The sequence below is a fragment of the Hemiscyllium ocellatum genome, chromosome 39 (genome assembly GCF_020745735.1).
Source record: "Hemiscyllium ocellatum isolate sHemOce1 chromosome 39, sHemOce1.pat.X.cur, whole genome shotgun sequence".
NCBI classification, from domain to species: domain Eukaryota; kingdom Metazoa; phylum Chordata; class Chondrichthyes; order Orectolobiformes; family Hemiscylliidae; genus Hemiscyllium; species Hemiscyllium ocellatum.
Genome location: NC_083439.1, coordinates 9,160,025 through 9,184,456, shown reverse-complemented (window position 1 = coordinate 9,184,456; position 24,432 = coordinate 9,160,025). Strand labels below are relative to the sequence as shown.

The 24,432-nt window shown below is 43.7% G+C and overlaps 2 protein-coding genes across 3 annotated transcripts; one reads left to right on the top strand and one right to left on the bottom strand.

Annotated features, from left to right (window-relative positions):
• The first annotated feature begins 773 nt into the window (after positions 1-773).
• LOC132834343 (interferon-stimulated gene 20 kDa protein-like) lies at positions 774-10,184 on the top strand. Of its 2 annotated transcripts, none has more exons than XM_060853123.1 (3): positions 774-1,091; positions 6,785-6,985; positions 9,245-10,184. In XM_060853123.1, exons 1-3 carry the CDS (start codon positions 861-863, stop codon positions 9,392-9,394), a joined length of 582 nt encoding a protein of 193 aa, XP_060709106.1. In that variant the 5' UTR covers positions 774-860; the 3' UTR covers positions 9,395-10,184. The 2 variants fall into 2 exon arrangements, with proteins under 2 accessions (XP_060709106.1, XP_060709105.1); XM_060853122.1 differs by having other exon boundaries at positions 6,764-6,985.
• A 4,743-nt stretch (positions 10,185-14,927) lies between these two features.
• LOC132834184 (transmembrane emp24 domain-containing protein 3-like) lies at positions 14,928-23,434 on the bottom strand. Its single transcript, XM_060852849.1, has 4 exons — positions 23,304-23,434; positions 19,286-19,534; positions 16,454-16,669; positions 14,928-15,044 (listed from the first exon to the last, which is right to left on the bottom strand). The coding sequence occupies exons 1-4, from the start codon at positions 23,415-23,417 to the stop codon at positions 14,928-14,930; spliced, it is 696 nt and encodes a 231-aa protein (XP_060708832.1). The 5' UTR covers positions 23,418-23,434.
• Between the last annotated feature and the right edge of the window lie 998 nt (positions 23,435-24,432).

Genomic DNA, 24,432 nt, shown 5'->3' with positions numbered 1-24,432 from the left:
GGTTATCCTCTGTTGCCGTGGTTTCCCTCAGTCACCGGAGCTCAGCACAGACTTGGGACAGAAGCCCACAATCTGACTTGTGCTCTCTGGTTGGCATGACTCAGCAGCAGTACCATGTGGTGCATTAAACTAATGAGATGTCAAGGAAACAGGATGTCAACCATGTATAATCAGAAAAAATGCAAACAAGCTATAAAGGTAGTAAGATGAACGGGGTTTGATCAGGGAAGAAAGTATGGACTGAAACAAAAATTGATAATGCTGCAATGCAAAGTAGGCCCACTGGTACTTGCAGCCAGTAAAATAGGATTTCCTGACAGGGCAATGGGACACTTTGTCAAAATCCCATCCTGCTCAGGAAAATTATACCCATATCTTCTTTCGATCGTCTCTTGCGTTCCCAGTGAGTGTGTCACTAATTGATTGGGCATTTGGGTGGCAGCTTTCCAGGAAAAGATTACACACCCTAGGCCTCTGCATTAAAACGAAACAAATATTTTTGAAAATGAAGACTCTGTGCATGATCATGCTACAGAAAACCATCAGAAAGATAAACAAATAAACCAGCAGTGTAACCGTGAGCAGTGTTGAGGTGTAAGTGTACTTCAGCTCTGTTGCTGATGCAGTGTCATGCTGTCATTTCATAGAGCAGGAAATAGTGACACATCATTTAAAACTCCTCTGTTGAAATTGTGTTTTTGTTTGTGTTTTGGCTCCAGGCCGGTATCCAATACAAAGGTGACGCCCTCGAACTTGACTAGGCGGATGAGAAATTGTTTAAAAAAGGAAGATAGAGCTGCTGTTTTGTTTTCAGTTGGACACAGTTTGCAGAAGAGAGCGGTTTCTTGAGGGATTGAAAAATGATCGATCCCTCAAAGTACGTTGCCATTGATTGCGAGATGGTGGGACTTGGACCCAATGGCTTTGAGAGTGGCCTGGCACGGTGCAGTATTGTGGATTACAGTGGGACTGTGATCTACGACAAATTTATTAAGCCAGATGGGAAGATAACTGATTTCAGGACCCCTGTGAGTGGGATTCGTCCATTAGATATGGATACAGCTTTGCCGTATCCTATCGCCAGGGAGGAGGTAGGCTTTGCATTATTGCCAATGTAAACAATATACTTGTAAAGATGTTGTAATTCACTCTCTGCTTGTAGCTCCCTTTCTTAAGGGAATTGTCTCTAAACAAAAGAGTAACTAGGATCCATTTAACTGAGTGATGTAGTGAGGACAGCAGAGTGGTTCAGAGTTTAGAACTGCTGCCATATATTCTCCTCGTGTCTGTGTGGGTTTCCTCCCTCAGTCTAAAGGTGTGCGGGTTAGTTGGCCATGCTAAATTGCCCATTATGTCCAAGTGGATTAGCCATTGGAAATGTGGGGATATAGGACCAGGGCAGAGGGGGTAGGTCTGGGTAGGATGCTCTTTGAAGGGTCGGTGTGGACTCAAATAGCCTATTTCCACACTGTAGGCATTCTGTGATTCTATAAAGACATTTCAATTGTGAAATGTTCACTGACATTGTAGAGGTTAAAAGAGCTAACTGGTAACAGGTTTGGGTTTTATAAGCTTATGATGTTGAAGATGTTGAGAATTGATTTGTAAATTGGAAGAGGAGCCGTGATTTTTAAAAAGTTTGCTAATGATATAAAACTGAGGGGAGGAAGCCCCCTCAAATAATGGGCAACAAGTCGATCAAACTGAGAGGGCAAAGTACAAGCCAGAGGAATGGGCTAGCAAAACTGAGGACAAATGCCGGTTGGTGAGACACGGTCAGTGTCAAAATGCATGGTAATACAAGACAAATGCCATCATCTTCTCAAGGCCATTGGGGTGGGCAACAAATGCTGGCCTTGCCAGTGACACATCACACAGTTTCAGTTTCACTGAATGAGTGACCGTGTAATTTGTTGTAAGGAGTGTTTTCAATTGGTTTTGAGGAAACGAAACTCACAGGCTGATGTGAAACTAATAACGCTACAGTGGTGTGACAAAGCAGAGGTTGATCCCTCTCTGAAAATTAAAACTGAAACACCCAAAGAGGAGCCCCTGACCGTACAATCTGTCAAAAGGGTGTGGACATTGGTGAAATAGGAGGCCGTCTGGGATGTTCTAAGGTGGAGTTGCTCCTCCTGGGAGCAGATGTGGCAGAGGTGCAGGAATTGGGAGGAAGCAATCATGGTTTTACAGGAGCGGGGGTGGGAGGTAGCTGCTACTTCAAACCCACTGACTCCCTCAGCTACCTGGACTACAACTCCTCCCACCCCTCTCCTTTAAAAATGTTATCCCTTACTCCCAATTCCTCCATCTCCACTGTATCTGCTCCCAATTTCACTCCAGGACACCCCAGAGGGCCTCATATTTCCCTACCCATGTGGTCGATGATGCCCTCCAGCACATTTCCTCCACTTCCTGCACCCCCACCCTTGAACCCCACCTCTCCAACTGCAACAAGGATAGAACCCCCGGGTCCTCACTTTCCATTCCACTAATCTCCGGATACAGCGCATTGTCCTCCACCATTTTGGCTATTTACAATCAGACCTCCACCACCAGAGATATATTTCCCTCCTTACCCCTATTAGTGGATAAATTTCTCTGTCCACCTCCACAGAGACTAAACCCTCCGACACTCCCTCGTTAGGGCCATGGCCCTCCACCAATCCATCTTCCACTCACCTTCACTCGCCAGTGCAAGAGGAATAAAACCTGCACCCACACCTCCCCCTCATGTCCATCCAAGACCCCAAGGAATCCTTCCACATCTAGCAGAGATTTTCCTGCACCTCCAAACACCTCATCTACTATGTGTGTTGCTCTCAATGTGGTCTCCTCTACATTGGGGAGACAGGATGCCACCTCGCGAAACATTTCAGGGAACATCTCTGGGACACAACACCAAACAGTCCCACTGTCCTCTGGCTGACCACTTCAATACTCCTCCCACTCCACTGAGGACCTTCAAGTCCTGGGCATCTTCCACCTCCAAATCCAGGCCACCTGACACTTGGAGAAAGAATGCCTCATCTTCCACCCTGGGACCCTCCAACCAAACAGCATCATCATTGATTTCAACAGTTTCCTCATCTCCCCTCACCCCACCTCATCCCAGATCCAACCTTCCAACTCAGCACCACCCACTTGAAACTGTCCTATCTGTCCGTCTTCTTTCCCACCTATCCGTTCCAGCCATCCCTCAAGCCTACCACCATCATCCCTTACCTGCATCTATCTATCGTCTTCCTAGCTACTTCCCCTAGCCCCATCCCCACCCTCCTATTTTTCTCTCAGCCCCTCCCCCTCTCCCTCCCTCACATTCTTGAGGAAGGGTTTATGCCCGAAACATCAATTCTCCTGCTGCTCGGATGCTGCCTGACCTCTGTGCCTTTCCAGCACTACACTTCTCAACTGCAGTCCCTGGTTGTACAATATGGCCTTTCGATACAAATGGTTCAGTTAGGGTTGTCTGTGTACTAGCAATCTCAATCTGCTGCTCACCAACATCCATTTAATCTCTAAGCACAAAAAAACCCCATCTTTCAAAGGGGCCACACAATGCTTTTCACAAATTTGCACACACCAAATTATAACTTCCTGCCTCCCAATCTACACTTACTCTACCAAACTTCACAATGAAGAGCACTTGAAAACAAAAAGTTTAAGGTTTTGTTTTTGGGTTGCGAGAACTCCCCCAGCTAATGCCCTAAGCAGGGTTACGCTGAAATGGGACTTGATCATTGGAAATATAAGCCAAGAAAAAAAAGAAACAGAAATAAAATTTTAGAGGATGGTATTTGGGTCCTGAAGAGACATTTTGAACTTGTAGATTTATCACTGTATGGAACATGCTAAACATTTCTGGTCATTATCCCATTTTGAGGCTTGATCTAGCATTAAAGAGAATACAGCAGAAAGGAAGGATGTGAAGGGAGCATGTGAACTTCAAGAAGAATAGATGTTTAGAATAACACAGGGCAGGAAGAAGATATTTGTTTCATCAGATCTGTGTTAGTGCTTTTGAGTGCAATCAGTTAATTTTATTACCTCACTGTTTCCCAATAGCCCAACAATTTCTATTTTCTGCCTTCAGAAATCTGACCAGTTTTTACAGGGGAGAAAAGATTGTATGGAGGATGATAATGAAGATTTCTGGATTGTAACAATAATTTTAGCCTTAATCATTTATCTGACCAGCATTGTGAGTCTGGGCACTGACCCAAAGGGAAGATGTGTGGTCCATCTGAGTGAAGATTCTCCTTCAAAGTTGAGCCTTCTCATCAAAGTTCTTGGACAATCCTTTAGCTCCTTTTTTGTTTGAATCTGATAACTTATTGCAAATTTGGACTGCTCGCAATTTTACCCTCATTAATTTTACTGAGAGAATCGTCTTTACGTTCAGTGAAAAACTCACAACTCTGCAAGACCAGTCCAACAATCTGATCCTCAGAAAGGAAAACAGCTATGAAGATTTATGCTTCTGATAGCAAAGCAGTGAGCTTTCCTGTGTGTGGGGATCATGATAATCCCATCCTCCTATGGTCAGTGAGTTAGCCAAGATTTCTAGAGTAGACTTAGCTATGATCAATAGCCAATCAAATGTGAACCTGGCAAGGAACCACTTTCAGTTAAACTATCCACAGATGAAAAAAAACTATAGACAGATATCAACAAGAATTAGCAACATCAAGGGATTTGAGGATTCTGCAGGAAAATGATGTTGAGATAGATCAGCCATGATTGAGTTACAGAAAAGCTGGAGGGAGCGAATGGCCTTCTCCTCCTCTTTCCAATGTTTCTGTACAGCCGTTATCTGCAGGCACAATGGGCTGAATGGCCTCTTTCCGTACTGTATGGTTTAGCATCTTCAGAAGAGGAGGAATTGGGGAGGAAGCTGCAATTTACCGTTTGATGAGAGTTTTGTTTCTTAAGTATTTCAAAACATGTAAATGTAGTAATTGTAATGAAGTCAGCCGGGTGTATCTCATATAACATGCGTTCCCTGATTGGGGCTGTTAATCTGGTCCAATGAGGGAGCCTTGGCTGACAATATGAACAGGAGTGTCAGACTTCCTGACACCTGAGAGCTGGCTCTGAGGGAGCTGGATCAGTGTCAAGCGCTCTCCACTTGGTAATAAAAGGTGACGGGAGACTGGTCTCTGTGGAGTTATTTCAGTAAGTACTTAGACCCAGATTTGAAAGGTTTCTATTCAAAGCTAAATTCAGCTGAGACAAACTAAATCAGGAAGGATTATGGGTGTCAACTGTTGGTTTTAAAAGGTAGTAGCTTGTAAGAAGGTCAGAGATGGAGGGAGGTTCTGGACAAGAGATCAGTGAAAATTATGAGTCAGATTAGAACCTTCATGAGGTGATGTTTCTTGGTTTCCATGCATAAAGTTTGCAAACTAAATGGGAAACTCACGTTCGAACAATTCCAATGCAATATTTTGACCAAAATATGTACAATACAGGAATACGATGTGGCCAAACATGATGGTGCTGCTGAAGATGTACAAAGAGGTCACATTCTGTCTCCATATTATACAAAGGATGGCACATAGGACACTGGGTGAGATTCATAAACAGGTTTAATTGGATGAACAGAAAAGTAATGCATTTTGGTTAATCAGCTTGGAATTCCTTTCTCTAGAAATAATAGAGCAGTCTCACTGAAGATTATGAAAGGCAGAGTAAATGTAGGGAAGGTGACCAGACCAAAAACAGGGGCATCATAAATATAGGACACTGGTAAATCCAGTTGAAAATTCAGGGCAGACTTCTTTATCCAGAGAGTGGTGGGAATGTGGAACTCATTCCTCTGGCAGTTGTTTGCATAGATCCTTTTTAGAGGAATCTAGGTGAATACTTGAGGGAAAAGAATATAGAAAACTATGTAAAGTGGTTGGATAATAATAATAATATAACCTCATCTAGAGTATTATGTACAATCCTGTTCACTACATTTTAGAAAGGGCGTGAATGTATTGGAGAGAGTGCAGCAGTGATTGACAAGAATAGTGAGGAATTTCACTGAAGAGGATAGAATAACGAAGTTGAGTCTTTTGTCTTTAGAGAAAAGAAGGCTAAAAGGAAATCTGATAGATAATTTCAAAATCATGAGTGGGCTGGATAGGTAGATAGGGAGAAACTGTTCCCACGTGTAAAAGGAACACGGATGAGAGGCCATAGATTTAAAGTAATCTACAAAAGTAGCAAGGGTAATGTGAAGACAAGCTTTATCACTCAGTGAGTAGTTGGGATATGGCACGGACTCCCTGGAAGTGTAGTGGAGGCAGGTGCAACTGAGGCATTGAAGGGCTATTTGGATAGAAATAGTGTTCAGGGGTATGGGGCAAAATCTGGAAGTTGGCACTTAGTAATGATAGGCAAAAGTGAGGACTGCAGATGCTGGAAACCAGAGTTTAGATCAGAGTGGTGCTGAAAAAGCACAGCAGGTCAGGCAGCATCCGAGGAGCAGGAAAACTGACGTTTAGAGCAAAACCCCTTCATCAGCCCTTCATCAGCCCTTCCTGAAGAAGGGTTTTGCTCGAAACATCAATTTTCGTGCCCCTGGGATGCTGCCTGACCTGCTGTGTTTTTCCAGCACCACTCTGATCTAAACTTAGTAATGATGTTCATTTAAAGAGCCAATGCAAATACAATGAGTTGAATGACCTCCCTTTATGCCTTAACACTCAGTGATTCTGGTTTTGAGGATAACATGACCTGTGCTGTTTAAGTGCCTGTTCTTTCTGCTAATTAGGTTTCCACCAATTTCATTCAGATTTTGAAGATTATACAAGGGAAAATTATTGTGGGCCATGATCCTAGATCTGACTTCCGGGTCCTGAAAACGGACATCTCAAATTATGCCATCCGGGACACATCTTCATGCAAGTTACTGATCATGAAAGCAAGACTGAAAACCGACAGGCGTGCCTCGTTAAAAAGCCTCTGCCAGAACCTACTGGGGAAAAGGATACAGGTAAATGTGCACCATGTAACGGGCACTCAGATACACTTGAGAACTTTCTTCCTAACTTTTTTCTCTGTTTGCTTCAAATTCTGTATGTCACTACAATGTCTTCTCCAAGTTCACTCACTGCTAAAATCATAAGATATAGAACATTGAAAAAAAGGAGAAGTAGGAGGCCAGTTAGCCCTTGGTGTCTACATCGCTATTCAACGAAATCACGGCTGATCTCTCACTTTGACACAATCCATGTATCCCTTGATGTTTGAATATGTAGAAACCCATCATAGAGTCATATCACGGGCTGTGGTGACACTGAATAGACCCACATTTTTTTTTTACCCCATACCTAATTATTCTCAAGGAACTGGTGGTGAGTCACTGTCTTAAACTCATGCAGTCTGTCCTGTGTGGGTGCACGCACAGTGCTGTCGAGAGTGAGTGGGAGAGTTCAATGGAGTGGGATATATTGTCCTTAAAAGGGCAAATGCCAGCACTTTCTGATTGCTGAAGAAGAGTCATACCACACCCAAAATGTTAACTCTGCTTCTGCCTCTACAGATGTTACCAGATCTGCTGAGTTTCTCCAGAATTTTCTTCTCTGTTCCTTTCAACTGTTGGGCAAAAGGGCCTTTTTCCATGCTGTAAACCTCTACGACTCTCTGACTTTGCTGAGGGAACTTCGTCTTCCTGCATCAGAATGTGGACGGCTCAGTGGCTCAGTGGTTAGCATTGCTTCCTCACAGCACTAGAGACCCGAGTTCAATTCCCACCTCAGGCAACTGTCTGTGTGGAGTTTGCACATTCTCCCCATGGGTTCTCTGCGTGGGTTTCCTCTGGATCGCTCGGGTTTCCTCTCACAGTCCAAAAAATGTGCAGGTTTAGTGAATTAGCCATGCTAAATTGCTAAAGTGTTAGGTGGAGGGGTAAATGTAGGGGAATGGATCTGGGTGGGTTACTCTTCGGAGAGTCGGTGTGGAATTGTTGGGCCGAAGGGCCTGTTTCCACACTGTAAAGTAATCTAATCTAATCAGTTTAAAGAATTCTTGAGCTCATTTCTAAACAGCACCATTGATGAGTCCTGGAGAAAGTGAGGACTGCAGATACTGGAGATCAAAGCTGAAAATGTGTTGCTGGAAAAGCGCAGCAGGTCAGGCAGCATCCAAGGAGCAGGAGAATTGACATTTCGGGCATGAGCCCTTCTTCAGGAATGAGGAAAGTGTGCCAAGCAGGCTAAGATAAAAGGTAGGGAGGAGGGACTTGGGGGAGGGGCGTTGGAAATGCGATAGGTGGAAGGAGGTCAAGGTGAGGGTGATAAGGTGAGGGTGATGGGCCAGAGTGGGGGTGGGGGTGGGGGCGGAGAGTCAGGAGGAAGATTGCAGGTTTGGAAGGTGGTGCTGAGTTCGAGGGTTGGACTGAGACAAGGCGGGGGGAGGGGAAATGAGGAAACTGGAGAAATCTGAGTTCATCCCTTGTGGTTGGAGGGTTCCTAGGTGGAAGATGAGGTGCTCTTTCTCCAGCCGTCGTGTTGCTATGGTCTGGCGATGGAGGAGTCCAAGGACCTGCATGTCCCTGGTGGAGTGGGAGGGGAAGTTGAAGTGTTGAACCATGGGGTGGTTGGGTTGGTTGGTCCGGGTGTCCCAGAGGTGTTCTCTGAAATGTTCCGCAAGTAGGCGGCCTGTCTCCCCAGTATAGAGGAGGCCACATCGGGTGCAGCGAAGTCTACACTACCTGGCCTACATTGATTCAAGAAGGCAGCTCATCATCACCTTATCAAAGACAACTAGGAACTAGGGGTGCGTAATAAATGTTGGCCCAGCCAGTAAATCTCACATCCCATAAGTGAATTCAAAAATCATGATAAGGAAGATCAGATTTCAAGAAAGTAAGATGTTGGGTAGCCAGTGTCAGCCTAAAGAACTTGAATGAGGGCAAAATACAAAATACAAGTGATACTATACTTGCAATGTTAATTAACTCTGTTTCTCTCTCTGTAGATGCTGCCAGACCTGCTGAATTTCTCCAGCATTTTTCTGAGTTTATTTTGGTCTATTTTCAGATCCATTAGAGATTAGGTACAGAGTAAAGCTTTCACCCTATATTGTTCCATCAAAGTATTCCCAAGATAAAGTTTGGTCTGTAGAATGCTGCAGTGTCCCAGCCACAAGCCTGAATCTTGTTTCAGCTGAAGGTGCATTTGACAGAGCCAAGGAGCACTTTCCACTCTCAGACCTCCATTGACTGCTGCAATCTTTTATTTTCCTTTAACAGGATAGCCACAAAGGACACTCCTCTGTTGAAGATGCGAGTGCGGCTATGGAACTTTTTAAACTCGTGGATATAATGTGGGAAATGCACCTCCGAGAGGGACGCAAAGTGGAGATAGTGAATCGATTTGAGAATCGAAACAGATATCAGTGAATAAAACAGCATTGCCAGATTACAGATAGGAACTCTGATTTTCGTGTGTCACAGCGAACATGGAATGGTGTCTGCTGTTAACTCGAGATCAACATGCTGCACTGCACTGTTTCATTTTTTTCTCTCTACTTACATGTTCTCTCACTTCCTTGTGGATTTTGGTCTCCACGTTCAAATGGCTGTGTGACCCGAGGCTATGAGCCCACTGACAGGCGGGAGGGTGGAAGGGGTGGGGGCTGATTCACAGCTTATCTCATTACCCCCCTCCCCCCCACCCCCACCCCTTTACAATCCTGCATCCTCTCCAGGAGCCACTGGGACGTGATCAGGAGCATGAACCCTGCCTGTTTACTGATCCACCTCCCCAACCCTCCTATCCTTAGCTCAGGTATTACGGGCAATTGCAATCAGTTCATTTGTGTCCGCATGACTGCACATTAACCATGGACCAGGGTGTTGTTGGGGGGAGGGGAGGTTGATGAAGGGGGAGGAGGATGGTGGACCTTCTGTTCTGTCCAACACAATACACTGCACTCTGTAGTTCATTCACTCATTGAGGCAGGGAGGCAGTCTTCATGCAGCTGCTCCTGAATAGATTACAAGAGCTTTTATTTGATCTGCTCTTAAAGACTTGGGTACGTGTCCACGTACGTGAAGGAATTTCGTGCTTCTCAGGATGAGGGTCAATGCTTTTAAAGGTCACATTTATCCATCCAAGGCATCTCCATCACAAGCACTTCCACGGCCAAAGTTATCACTATTTAATATCAACTGGTTTTGGGGCAACTTCACTGGCTCACGCTGGATTGTTTACAGTCTCATTGCTCAACAGTCTGTTTATTAATTCTGCAAAAGTCTTTTGCTCGTTCTATATAAAATTACATCAAATAAACAGCATAGAAACAAGGAATTCATTCAATCCTGTTTGTACTGGTATTTATGCCCAACACAATGACCCTCCACCTACTTTTCCTCATCTTAAGCTACCTTTACAAAGCTGTGTTCCCTTCTCCCTTTGATGTTTGACTGTTTCACCTTAAGTGGACTAGTGCTGTTCTCCTCAAGTACTTCCAGTAATAGAGTTCCACATTCTCACCATTCTTTTGGGTAAAGAAGTTTCTTTTTTTTGAGCCAGCCCCATTGGATTCCTTGGTGACCATCTTGCATTGGTGGCCTCTGGCTATGCTCTTCCCTTCTGTTTGTTGCACTGCTACTCTTGTAGTTTTGAAGATCTCCATTAGGTCACCGTTTAGCCCTCTTCAAAAGAAGAAACCCAGTCTGTCAGTTCCTTCCCTTTGTGTGAACGCTGTGTCCGAGACAGGGAGTTCTTCTATAACGTTCTTGTGCAATCCCGCATTATAGAAAAATTGTGCTTTAGAAACAGCGCTTGAAGTGTTGGCGATGTAATCATGTTTTAAAAGTTTGTGCTTCAGAAACTGCGTCCCCAGTCTATCAATCACATTACAGAGAAGTTGCATTATCGAAACGCGCGTTATATCAGAACTACCTGTACTTGGCTTGTCCCATTGGAGTTGCAAAGGGTGGCGCTGGAAAAGTACAGCAGGTAGCAGGAGCCCTTGATTTCCTGATGAAGGGCTTATGCCTAAAATGTTGACGCTCCTGCTCCTCAGATGCTGGCTGACCTGCAGCTACACCTTGCAGCTCAGATCTCCAGCATTGGCAGTCCAAACTTTCTCTTTGTCCCATTGGAGTTTTCCATTACGCTAACTGGATGGCGAGTGACTGCAATGCTCCATCTGCTGGGAAGTACAAGTATTGCACCTGTGCACCTTGACACTTCAAATATCAAACAGCCAGAGGTCCATTGCCTAGAATTAGGGCAGCTTCACAAAGTTTCCCATTTAAATGTGCAGACTCATTTGAAATGCTACAGATGAAGAAAAAGGGTGAGATCAGACCATGTCAAGGTACATGAATAGGAAAGGTTTGGAGGGGTATGGGCCAGGAGCAGGGAGGTGGGACCAGTTTAGTTTGGGATTATTTTCGGCATGGACTGGTTGGACCGAAGAGTCTGTTTCCGTGCTGAATGTCCCTATGAGGATGAGAGTGTCATTTCATGAAAAGTCAGTGAATAGTTTTCAAGTAATCCAACCAGGAGGAAGTAGCAAAGGCAGGAATAATGGGGGTTGTCCAAAGTGTTGAAGGCTGTGTGGGTAGTTAGAGAACAAGGGTAATAGACTTGCAAGTCACTTCTCACCCTTTGTCATCTTATTTACATTTTGAAACAGAGAAATTATGAATGATGTTTTCCAAACCCACCCGCTCCCCCATCCCTGCATTTACTGGAGCCAACCCACCTCGCCTGCATATCCCTGGACACTATGGATAATTTAGCATGACCAATCTACCATAACCTGCACATCTTTGGACTATAGGAGGAACTGGAGCAAACCCATGCAGACACGGGAAGAATGTGCAAACTCCACACAGATAGTGTCCCAAGGCTGGAATTGAACCTTAGTCTGTAGTGCTGTGATGCAATGGTGTCAACCACTGAGCCACTGGAATAAATGACCTATTCTTGATGGTGTTGGTTAAGGGAAGAATCTGTGCCTTTCTGCATGGAGGAAGGATCACACCAATAAGAGACTCATTCCAGGTTGCCCAAGCACAGTTCCCTGTACTGCTCTCTGACTGCTTCGCCAGATTAAACAATGGGAATAATTTCCTGATTAAGTTGAAAATTAAACTGGAATTAGAATCAATCAGTCATCAAATTTATTTTTATTCATTGAGGTGGGTGAGCGAAAATTGAAATGAGCTAAACGCATACTGATTGATAGAATCAAATTTCTGATTGAAATCACACCAACACATCTGATCTGTACAGCTGTTGAATAAATTCATGCATTACTTGCAGTATGAAAGAACTGTGCATCTCCTCAATATACAGGATTTATGTCCCTGATTTAATCCCCTATACACTATCCCTACAGCATAATATTTCATGGACACCATGAGAGAGTGAATCAGATTGAGAGTCATGAGGTTGCATTGATAGGAGAGAAGCTACTGTCTGGGATAAGTGTGTCTAGATGCCAACTGCTGAATCCATAGCGAACTTTGGCCCTGTTCAATATGTGGAACGAGAACAGAATGTGCCGATTGTCGTACCCAATGTGTTCTTCTCTGTCTGCAAGGTCCACATGCCCTATGAGGCACCATGACCCAGGACAGCATGCCAGCATGTCAGAACTGGCAGGAAATGGGAAAAAAGAAGTCAGTGTGGCTGTAGTGACATTGCCATTAGGGAAAGACAGTGATAGCTAATGATCTCTTGGCCTCTAACTCTCGGAGCAGTTCAGAGTTGGGCTGGGGGTTGGGTGGGAGGGGGTGGAGACACCATTTCTGGGGCCACATCAGCTGCTGTGTCTTGGGGACCAATCATTGACTCTTTCCAACCATGCCATTTCCCCTCCCTCTCCATGAGATGTTGGCCACTATACTGCTGAAAGTGTCAACTTCTTCTGGGCATTGATGTACCCTTTGCCAATGACTTTGCCCTGTTCTTTAGCCAATACCAACTTAAACACGACCTTTTCAGGAAACTAACACAAGTGGGGAACTGGACTGGTGGAAATTGTCCTTTTTCTAGTGGGATGCTCCTGTCCAATCTGCTGTTCGGTGGGATGTAAACAATCTGTGATTGTTCAACAAAACTGGGGCCCCTTCCTGCTCTCCTGCCCTCAGTCACCATTTAAAAAATACATTATCAGGTCAATATCACAACGCTACATGCAAGAGTTTGCAGTGAACAAATTGGCTGTTGTGCTTTCTGTATGACCACACTTCTAAAGCATCTAATTGGCTCTGATAAACTTGGCACATACTGAGTCACGAAAAGCATTACACAAGTACAAATTGTATATTCCACGGGTGAAGATTAACAGGTTAACAGTCGACAGAACCTAGCATACCAAGAAAAATTAGGTTTCCAGTTGCAAAGAGCAATGGAATTGTACTGAGACTACTCTACACCTACTATATACTCAATTGTTCCTGTTCAGTGGCACTCAAGCCCTCATTTAACAGGATTCTTTAAAAGGGGTGAATATATAGTCTCACTTACTCTCCGTCTGAGCTACTGCCTTAGTGAGTTCTGTTCAGTTAAGAGCCTGCAGTCAGTAGTCTTTATACTGAACGTGTTTAAATGCTATCTGTGGTGTAATAATTATTCTTAGGATAAACTGTCCTGGTACTCACAACAAGACAACAGGTGGTTTGGAATCAGTGCCCAACCAAGTAGCTACTTGAAATGTTTTTTTTAAAAAAAAATCATTGAGGGATGTGGGTATCACTGGCTAGGCTAGCATTTATTACCAGTCCCTGCTACTGAGTGAGATAGTTATATTCCAGACCAGGTGCATCAGCCACCTGTGATGATTATTTTCATTCGGGGGTAGAATAGAATTTCACACTTGCTGACAACTCACCAGCACAGACTGGAGGCATATCACTCAACTCCTCACATCCAATCCCTTAAAAATAGTCTATTTGGCAGTGCAGAAATTAAGTATTGCTTTAAACAAAAAACACATCTTGTTGAAGCCTTTCATCTTGCACTCATCAGGACAATTTGCAAGAATACCAATGTAAAGGGAAAACAACATTGATACCATATGAGAGGAGATTGGTTGGCAAGTAGACTCTGGTTGAGAGGTATTGCCAGGATAATGTGATGGGTAATGATGACTGACAGTTAATTGATAAATTCTGTTTAAATTGATTGACAAGGTACTGTCTCAAGAAATGAGCCAGTGAATGTCTGTTAGCTATTTTGTTGAATTGAAATAGGTGCTCATGTGTACATGTGCTTTCTGCCTGCAAAGCCATGACATTTTATATTAATTTACAGAATATATCCCACACTAATGCACCACACTGTGAACCTGATAGGCAATCCTAAATTGATTCCCTGCATAATTCTTAGCACACTCAGGATTGTTAAGTCCATGTTAACCAATTGCAAAATTGCACCAAATGTTGGACACCGTATTGTGAATTGTACAAGTTTGGGTATAATCAATAATTTGTTGATTTCAAACAGCTGAAGGGAGCCATGTTGTTTGATACGATTGACAGACACACAGCCGACACACCTGAAATCACAGCATTTCACATGTTTTATCTATCACACAAATAAATATCATGGTATATTGAATTCCACTGCCTCTGATACTTCATAAATGTTGTTCTCTCTTTATAATGGTATACTTGTGAATTGTCTGATGGGTGCAAGACAAAAGGTTTTAATAAAATATAATGGAAAAGGTGCAGTTTGTTGATGTCACGAAAGCAGACTCATGAAGTAATCAGAGCGGTCTTGTGATATCATTATTACTGAATTTTACGATGCTACACCAAGAACTCCATACAAAACAAATCTCTTTTCTTAACCTCTCACATATCCTCTCCCTTTGAACAATGAGCAGGGTTGGAATGAGTCCACATGATAAGGATGATCATGCCATATCAAATGGCATCTCTTCTTAAGCATTTTTAGCAACGTGCATTAGACATGATCCAACTGAATATCAGAACAGATCTGAGACCCAAATAGCTTTCTGTTGCTCGTTTGTTCCGAACCCACATTGAATGGCTGAAGCCCCAGGTACAGGCTGCCTGTCACCTGGAAAGAATGAGGTGAGCAGACAAGGTAAACCAGGTTTGTTGGGAGAAGTGAGGCTCTCATTATCAGGATTCTGAGATCTATGTGAGGAAGACAAGGTCTGAGGCATCCACATTTCCAACAATGGTGAAGAGAAAGTGAGGAGGATTAGTGTAAGACACAGCTTTGAGGGACCAAGATAGGAGATTGCTGTTGCTAATTATTTTCATTAAGTTGGCAAAATCAAACAAGGATGACATATGCAGTGAGGAAGGACATGGTTGGTGGAACCTAACGGTACGATTTGGATTTGCCAATCCAGATGGTTTGGTCTTTCCTTGTTTCTGCATCCAGGGAGTAAGAGGTGTTGAATATGAGAGGCCCATTCACATGACCTGAGGTCTTATAAGCAATGAGACACTGTTGAGAGAGCCAGCAGTCAAAAAGGAAATCAAATGTTGTGAAAGCCAACTTAGAGATTGAGGAGATGAAGCAGCTTCACTTGAGATCAAAGGAGATAGTGAAGCCAAGAGCCTCAAAATGTGAAGATTCACTGGAAGTGTGGAATTATTAGAGATGTCTTACTGCACATTTCAAAGTATGATGTGGCTTGGTCACCTGACACCAGTGATATAGTCTGTAGTGAAGTAGTTACATGTGAGCCATCATTTCTCCCTTTACTAACACCACAAACACCCTTAACCTATTCTATTAACTCCCTTAACCAACATTACAGACACGCTCAATCAATGCTATAACTTCTCCTAACAAACATTACAAACACCCTTAACCAACACTACAGACACCTTGAACCAACACAACAAAGGCTCTTAATAAACATCTCAACCTGCCTTCAGCAACACAACAAACACCCTTCACTAACACTATGAACACCCTTAACCAGCACTAAATCTCCCTTAATGTATACTACAAACACTATTAACCAACACTATAAATTCCCTTAATCAACCCTATTAACTTCCTTTAACTATATCTACAAGTGCAGTTTATATGGTTAGGCATCCATTTGGCATTTTGTGAAGTTTGCTGTGTACAAATTGATCACAATACCCTGCATACTGTACAAACATTGATAACACTTCAACAAATTAAATAATTGGGGGCATCCTGATGTCATGATAGGCATTTTATAAGTGCAAGTTATTTGCTTTTTTTTTATGGTTGTCAGGTTGTCCTATGGTTGAAGAGGTTTTCTCCATCTTAAGAAGTGGTAACTATTAGCCACAGGTACAGATATCTCTCTCTCTCACTTTGCAACATGTAGTTAAATGGGAACTAGTTTCACTGACTAAATCTTTTCTTTGACCACTCCACGTTGATTGTCACACAATGCCTTTGCTGCAGTAATGTTGCATATTTATTTCCAGTGGCCAATAGATGTTAGGTGGTTACGTGGTGGCCACACTTACATTGGCCCTTTTATCAGTGAAGAATCTCTTCAGGATAATCACCTGGCCCACAGTAACCAGGAAAAGGATGATGGTCTCGCTAGATGCCCAATAGATAATGTGACTGTTCATGTCTTCTGCGTGCAGGTGATCAATCAATGCCTGCACCCGCTGTTGTGTCTGCATGTTCATCACACTCCGCAGTGCAGTATGGATGGAAAGGCAGGAGGCTTCCAGCTGAGGAGATAAACAAATAGGATAACACTGCAGTATAACAGCCTCGGCCATTAATGACGGCACATTCAAAAGTGGATCTCAAGTCTGGGCGACATGTTCTAAGGTGAGAAGAGAGAGATTTTGAAAAGACACAAAGGGCAAATATGTTACTTACAGGGTAGTTCGTGTGTGAAATGAACTTCCTGAGGAAGTGGCGGATTTGGGTACAGTTACAATGTATATCAAGTATATCAAAAGGAAAGGTTTGGAGGGATGTGGGCCAGGACCAGGTGGGTGGGATTAGTGTGGGCTTATGATCGGCATGGACTGGTTGGACCGAAGGGTCTGTTTCTGTGCTGTATAACTATGACTCCAACAACAATAGCAATAATTCATCAACCTTCCCTTTTCCTTAAATGAGGTGTGGGTATCACTGGTCAAGTCAGCATTTATTGCCCATCCCTAATTGCCCTTTAACTGAGTGCCACACTAGGGCCATTTCACAGGGGCAGTTAAGAGACACTGCTCAGAGTTCCACCAAGGCCAGAGAGGGCAATAATGGCAAATTTCCTTTCCTAAAGGACATGAATTGAATTGATAGCTGTATTGTCATATGCACTCAAATGTGTAGTGTGAAAATTTTATAAGTCACCACTCACAGCACCATCTTCGGTACAAAGGTGCCTTGGCACAGCTTCTTCAGTTACAAGATTTGTAACAATGTCACCCACACATTAGTGAAACAGATGGCCTTTTACCATATTTGATGATTGCTTGATGGTCGCCATTATTGAGACTAGGTTAATATTCCAGATTGATTAATTGAATAAAATATTCACCAGTTGCCTTAGTGAGATTTGAGCCCATGTTCCCAAAGCAATAGCCTGGCCCTCATGATTACTAGTCCAGTGACATTAACTATATGTCACGCTCTTCTGGTCATCCCTATTAATCAGCACTGTCATTCTCCAAGACTTTCAATTTTGGACTCAGGCTTGTTGCTGTTTGACCCAAACATCCTGCATGTATTGGAATGTAATCCCTCTGAGGCTCAGCCAAAGTGCCCTGTGTGATTTATCTACAAAGGCACAACTGGGAGCTGAGGAGAACTTGTCTTTAAATGCAATGACTTATTAATATATGGAATGGATTACTTGAAAATGCTGTAGAAGCAGGTTCAATTATAACTTTTGAAAGAGAGTTGGATGAATACATTAGCAAGAACAATTTTGCCATTTTTTTGGAAGGAAGGGGGGAAAATAAAGGCAAGGCAGTTACACTAATTAGAGAGGTCCTTCAAAGAGCCAACACTGGCATTTGTTTCTTCATTCTTTCATGGGATGTGGACATCATTGGCAAGGCCAATTTGTTGCCCATCCCTAATTGCCCTTGAGTGGCTTATTAGGTCATGTCATTGGGTAGTTAGGAGTTAATCATATTGTTGAGTCAGAAGTGACATGTAGACCAGACTGGGTAAGGATGACAGAATCCGTTTGTTAAAGGGCATGAGTGAACCAGAAGGGTTTTTACTACTATTGGTGATAGTTGTCATGGCCACTACATTTCCTCTGATCGTTCCTGTCATTGTACAGACTTTCAATGCAGTGACATCTAGGACTGGAGGTCAACTTGTCTACACACCATCAGCTTTGCAGAGCTTCCCTACAGCTGCACAACTTAGAGGGAGCCTTGATAGCCATCTTTGTTGAGACTAGCTTTATATTTCAGAGTTAATAAGTGAATTTAAATTCCACCAGTTGCTGTGGTGGAATTTGAACTTGTGTCTCCAGAGCATTAGTTTGGACATCTAGATTACTCATCCAGTGACATTAATATAGAATCATTGAGATGTACAGCACGGAAACAGAACCTTCGGTCCAACTCGTCCATGCCAATCAGATATCCAAACTTAACTATTCCCATTTGCCATATCCCTCTAAAACCTTCCTATTCATATACCCATCTAGATGCCTTTTAAATGCTGTAATTGTACCAGCCTCCACTACTTCCTCTGGCAGCTCATTGCAAACACGCACCACTCTCTGTGTGAAAAAAGTTGCCCCTTAGGTCCTTTTAAATCTTTCCCCATTCACCTTAAACCTATGCCCCCTAGTTTTAGAAATGTTCACTCTTCGAAAAAGACTTTGTCTATTTATTCTATCCATGCCCCTCATGATTTAATAAACCTCTGTAAGGTCACCCCTTAGCCTCCGATGTTCCAGAGAAAATAGCACCAGCCTATTCAGCCTCTCCCTGTAACTCAAACCCTCCAGCCCTGGCAACACCCTTGTAAATACTTTCTGTACCCGGTCAGGTTTAACAACTTCTTTTCTATTGCAGGGAGACCAGAATTGAACATGATGCTAGTATCCCCAAATAATGGACCAAATGGCCTCCTGAGGTAGAGCTCAGTGAGCTCCTGTGGCTATTGCAAGGATCTTCCACGGTTTAGCCAAAGTCACAGAACTATCCTACAAGCCGTGGGATTGAATATCTGAGTCTGCCTTCACACAGTCACCCCTCTCACTCAATCCTGGTGCAATGGAGCCATCTGCGAGGTCTCACTATTAAAAGAAATATATTTGAAACACAGTAAAAGTCTGAGGCTCTGTGAGGGTGAGTAGCCAGATTACTTACCTGTGTGAGAGCACTGTCCTTGCCCTCAGCAGTGGCAAAAATGGGGATTTCCTCACCGACTTCAAGGTGGAAGTAAATCTTCTTGTGGCTGAAGGTGGAGAACTGGTTGCCAAAGCAGAAGCTGTAGACACCGGAGAGCTCCACTTTCACAGCCAAGCTGTCCTGCCGTATCTTGTGCTTCCTGTAGATCATTCGCCTTCTGGGATCTTCGATGAAGCAATCCACATCATAGTGACCACCTGCAACCACCTGGTGAGAACACAAATGTTTAACTGGTGTCAAAGGATTAAAGACAAAAAAAACTGCAGATGCTGGAACCCAAAGTACTCAGGCTGTTCTTCCAGCCTCCTGTCTGTCTACTTCAAAAGATCAAAAACTGATCCAGGTAGCAGTTCCTATCATAAGAGAGCTCAAACCAAAACAGCTGTCACAGTAGCTGCCTGACCTCTGTCTTGCAAGGTCCCCAGGTTTATGTTTTACTCCAGGTATTAAACACAGAACTGTTGCAGAACTAAGGGAGTGTTGCACTGCTGGAGGTGCTGCCGATAAAGATACGACATTATATCGAAACTCCATCTGCCAGTTTGGCCAAATCATCCATCATAACATCTCCTCATGTGAGAAGGTGTCAAATCACATTCTTGGGGAACATTTTTATGATGTTATAGGTACTACATAAATTCAAGTTGTCATTCTATTTGCAATGTGACAATTTTTAAACATTTTCTGCTGTTCCATTGAAGTATCAGAGACTGTCTGATTTCAATTAACAAGCTACCCTTGGGACTAACGCAAACAGTCTCCATTTGGCTGGCTGATCTCAAGGTCGTTGGAATTGCAAAGGTTTCAGACAGGATAAAACTGATTGTCAGAACTTTAACTGTCCCATATAAGGGCAGTGGAAGTGTGCATACTGGGATATTCCCTAGCTCCAGACACATATCAGTGATACAGGGCTTGTTGGAGGTCTCTCCCCATATCAGCAAGTTTGGAACATTAACTGTGAACCATCATTTAGTGCATTGGCCTAGGTACAAAGGAACTGACTATTTTTATCATCCTTTCCACAGACAATACAGTGCTGTGCATCGGAGAATACACAGTGGGGCTCCCAGTGCTGGTATCATGCAGTCAAGTTCAAAGTCCACTCACCAGTTAATGTTCTAAGTTCTTGACATGCACTAAATTACAATGAAACACACAGGCTATGATTATACAGGCAAACATAGCAGCCATTTTACACACAGTATTCAGCACACTGCACAATCAGTTACCGATGTAAGAACAAAAGCGCCGAAAATACTGGAGAAACACAGCAGTCCTGACAGCATTTGTGACGGGAGAAACCGAGTGTATGTTTCAAGTGCAGTATGACACTTCTTCAGAACTGAAAGAAGTTGGGAACTTTTTTTTGTACTTTTGACAGAAGCAGAGGAAGAACATGAGGGTGGGTGATGGAGAGACTCCGTGTAAAAGATACAGGGCTTGTTGATAGTGGTGAAAGAGAAAAGATGTAAAAATGATGGCTGGCTCATGCACCAGGAGAACTCCTTCGGTCTTGAACAGCTGATGCAAATGTTAACACTGGTGCAGTGGCTCATGTGGTTAGCACTGCTGCCTCACAGCACCAGGGACCCAGGTTCAATTCCACCATCGAGCGACCGTCAGTGTGGAGTTTGCACATTCTCCTCCTGTCTGAGCAGGTTTCCTCCAGGTGCCCACGAGTCTGAAGATGTGCAGGTTAAGTGGATTGGCCACGCTAAATTGCCTATAGTGCACAAGGATGTGCAGGCTAGGTGGATTAGCTGTGGGAAATGCAGGGTTACAGAGGGAGGATGCTCTTCAGAGGATCGGTGTGGCTTTGATGGGTCAAATGGTCTGTTTCCCCACTGCTAGGACTCTACACTAGATGGCAGAGCATCTTCTGTGTGAATGTAGTGAAGTAACTACAAACCCATTCCCTCATGAGGCAGAGGAGAAAGTGAGGTCTGCAGATGCTGGAGATCAGAGCTGAAAATGTGTTGCTGGAAAAGTGCAGCAGGTCAGGCAGCATCCAAGGAACAGGAGAATCGACATTTCGGACATAAGCCCTTCTTCAGGAAGAAGGGCTTATGCCCAAAACATCGATTCTCCTGTTCCTTGGATGCTGCCTGGCCTGCTGCGCTTTTCCAGCAACACATTTTCACCTCATTACGCAGAGACAACTAGCAATAGTTCAACCTGAGCATCACCACATTACAAACAAGAGAGACTTCACAGTGGCCTTAAGCTGGTGCAGGAATTGACCTCACTTTGTTGGTATACAAGTGTGTTACAAGCCAGCCAACTGAGCCAACACTCTTACCTCCAAGTTACAAAGTTGAGTCTTCAAATGCCAGTCTATGATTTCAGCACAAAACGCCAGTCTGTCACTCTCGTGAAGTAGTGAGGGTGTGCTGCAGTATCAGAGATGCTGCCACATGGATGAGATGCTAAGTCAATGGCCTTCTCATGATGCCCATGGTGTGGAGGTACTGAAGTGGACAAAGTTAAAAATCACACAGCATCAGGTTAGAGTCAAACAGGTTTACTTGGAAGGAGCAACGTTCTGAAAGCTTGTACTTCCAAATAAAGCTGTTGAACTATAACCAGGTGTGTGATTTTTAACCTTCCCATGATGGTCACATTTCAAAGAAGAGCACTGAAGGTGAGGCCCGACCAATATTAATGTCAACAAAAATAATTATTTGGTTGTTATTACGTTGCTGTTTATGGGACCTTGCTTCCTATATTATGACATTTCAAGATTACTGAAATCATAAAGTATTTTAGATTAGATTCCCGACAGTGTGGAAACAGGCCCTTCGGCCCAACCAGTCCACACCGACCCTCTGAAGAGTAACCCACCTCTGACTAATGCACCTAGCACTATGGGTAATTTAGCATGGCCAATTCACCTAACCTGCACATCTTTGGACTGTGGGAGGAAACCGGAGCACCTGGAGGAAACCCATGCAGACACAGGGAGAATGTGCAAACTCTACACAGACAGTCACCCGAGGCTGGAATCAAACCTGGGACCCTGGCGCTGTGAGGCAGCGGTGCCAACCACTGAGCCACTGTGCCACAGTACTGCCCCTGGTGGTCATGAAAAGCACTATGTAACAGCAAGTGTCCCTTTTTGTGATATCTCACTAGAAAGACACCAACTTCTGTCTGACTTCACATTGCGCTGGAGTGGGAATTCAACCTTCATCTCACAGGTAAGCTCAGTCTGACCATAATTACACCATCCATCTTGCTACTTACCAAAACAAAACTCCCAAAAAGCTATAGAATAAACGGTTATGAAAAAATAACCAGCCCATTGGAGATGCCACCATATGGCTGCAAAACCAGACATTATTCCAAGTTTGAGAGAAGATTTGTAGCTCGGGTGCTCGTCGTTGTTGTGGTATTGTTCGCTGAGTTGTGAATTTGTGTTGCAACACAGATTCCCAGCTCGGCTAACAGAACCACAACAACAGACACTATTCCAATTTATTCCCACAAAGAAGATCCTTTAAGAGTCAACGAGGGTCAGAGTCATACAGCACAGAGGAGGGCCTTTGGCCAGTCGACTCTGTGTTGAGATTCACTAAATCCCACTTTCTAGCACTTGACCCATACTTTCGAATGTTATGACATTTCACATGCTTATCCATCTTTCCTTCACTTTCTGCTGTTGGGTAATAACAGGTTTTAAAATTAACGTTTAGGAGAAGTGAGGACTGCAGATGATGAAGGGCTAATGCCAGAAACATCAATTCTCCCCCTGCTCCTCGGATACTGCCTGACCTGCTGTGCTTTTTATTAGCCTGTCGAGTCAGGACCATACCCTGCCTTAGGAAGCTGAACAATGTCCGGGAGCAAACTCTTAAGGTCAAGTCAAAAAGAAACATTCTCTTCATTCCATGTGGAGTAAAACCTGGTGTTGAGACCTCCCATGTTTGACAGTTTACAGCTAGGTTAATCTGGCCACTGTGTGACTGCACTTTACCTGAAAAACGAAGTTGCACTTGGCATCTTTCTGCAACTCTTCATAGAAGCACTGGATCTCTCTGTCTGCCAACTCGAAGGTCATCTCCGTTAAATTGGCGGATGCCAAAGGCATGAATAGCAAGAAAGGAAACAACATGATGACCGGAGAGGAGCTGGGAAGGGCGGACTGAGTGCTGCCCGGTACCGAGTGACTGGTATGCCCTCTCTCCTCCCCGCGGCTGGTACTCGGCTTCTCTTTGTGTTTGGTGGAAAATCCTTTCACCTTGTTCCCATTTGCCCCGCCTCTCGCCGACCACAAGCGGTGTTAGGGTCGGTCTGAACCCTGACGTGGCACCAAGGGATCGATCCTTCCGGGAGCCGTGAGCAAGGGAGGGCATTCGGGACAGATTTGAAGAGTTACTTATCAAGATTTCTGCACCACTGACTTGAATAATGCGGTCAAGTTAATCTCTTGACCCCGCCTCTCCTTTATCTCTCAACGTGGGGAAAACGAAAAGAAATAAACTGTTCGGCCCTTTGGATTCGTGCTAGCTCTTTTAATGCTGTGCTCCGCTCCACCCCCATTCTCATGCCCCTCTCTCAGTTTTAGTTCTTCAATATGCACCCACTTTCCTTTTAAATCCTGCTAACTTGTAAACCAAAACAAAAATTGTAAAAAATATATAACCATGTCAAATACTTGAAATACTGAGCCGGTCAGACAGCATCTGTAAAGTGAGAGATAGTTCAGGGGGTCAGGTCTGTGAGCTTTCATCAGCTTTTATTTTGGATATGTGAATCTTTCTGGGAGCTTTATGGATAATCGACTTTGAGAATTGGTTCATAGTAGCATTCCTCCTTTATTTCCACCTGCCCTTTGAATGTAATTAATTGCAGGGCTTGGGGAAGTATTAAAGGAACTATTTTTTGAAACTTACATGACAACTCTCGCTGTGTTCAGGAGTAGAGCGAGACAGGTTCCATTCTAACAGTCACAAGTGAGACCAATGTATGGAACACTGGGCTGAGAAGGGCTCTTTAACAGCTTCAAGTTCCTTACTTCTTCCCTAATTATTCTATTCCTGTACACCCCCTTCTGGATTTGCTGATACTTATGTTTGAAGTGATGTTCAATTAGCTTAGAATGA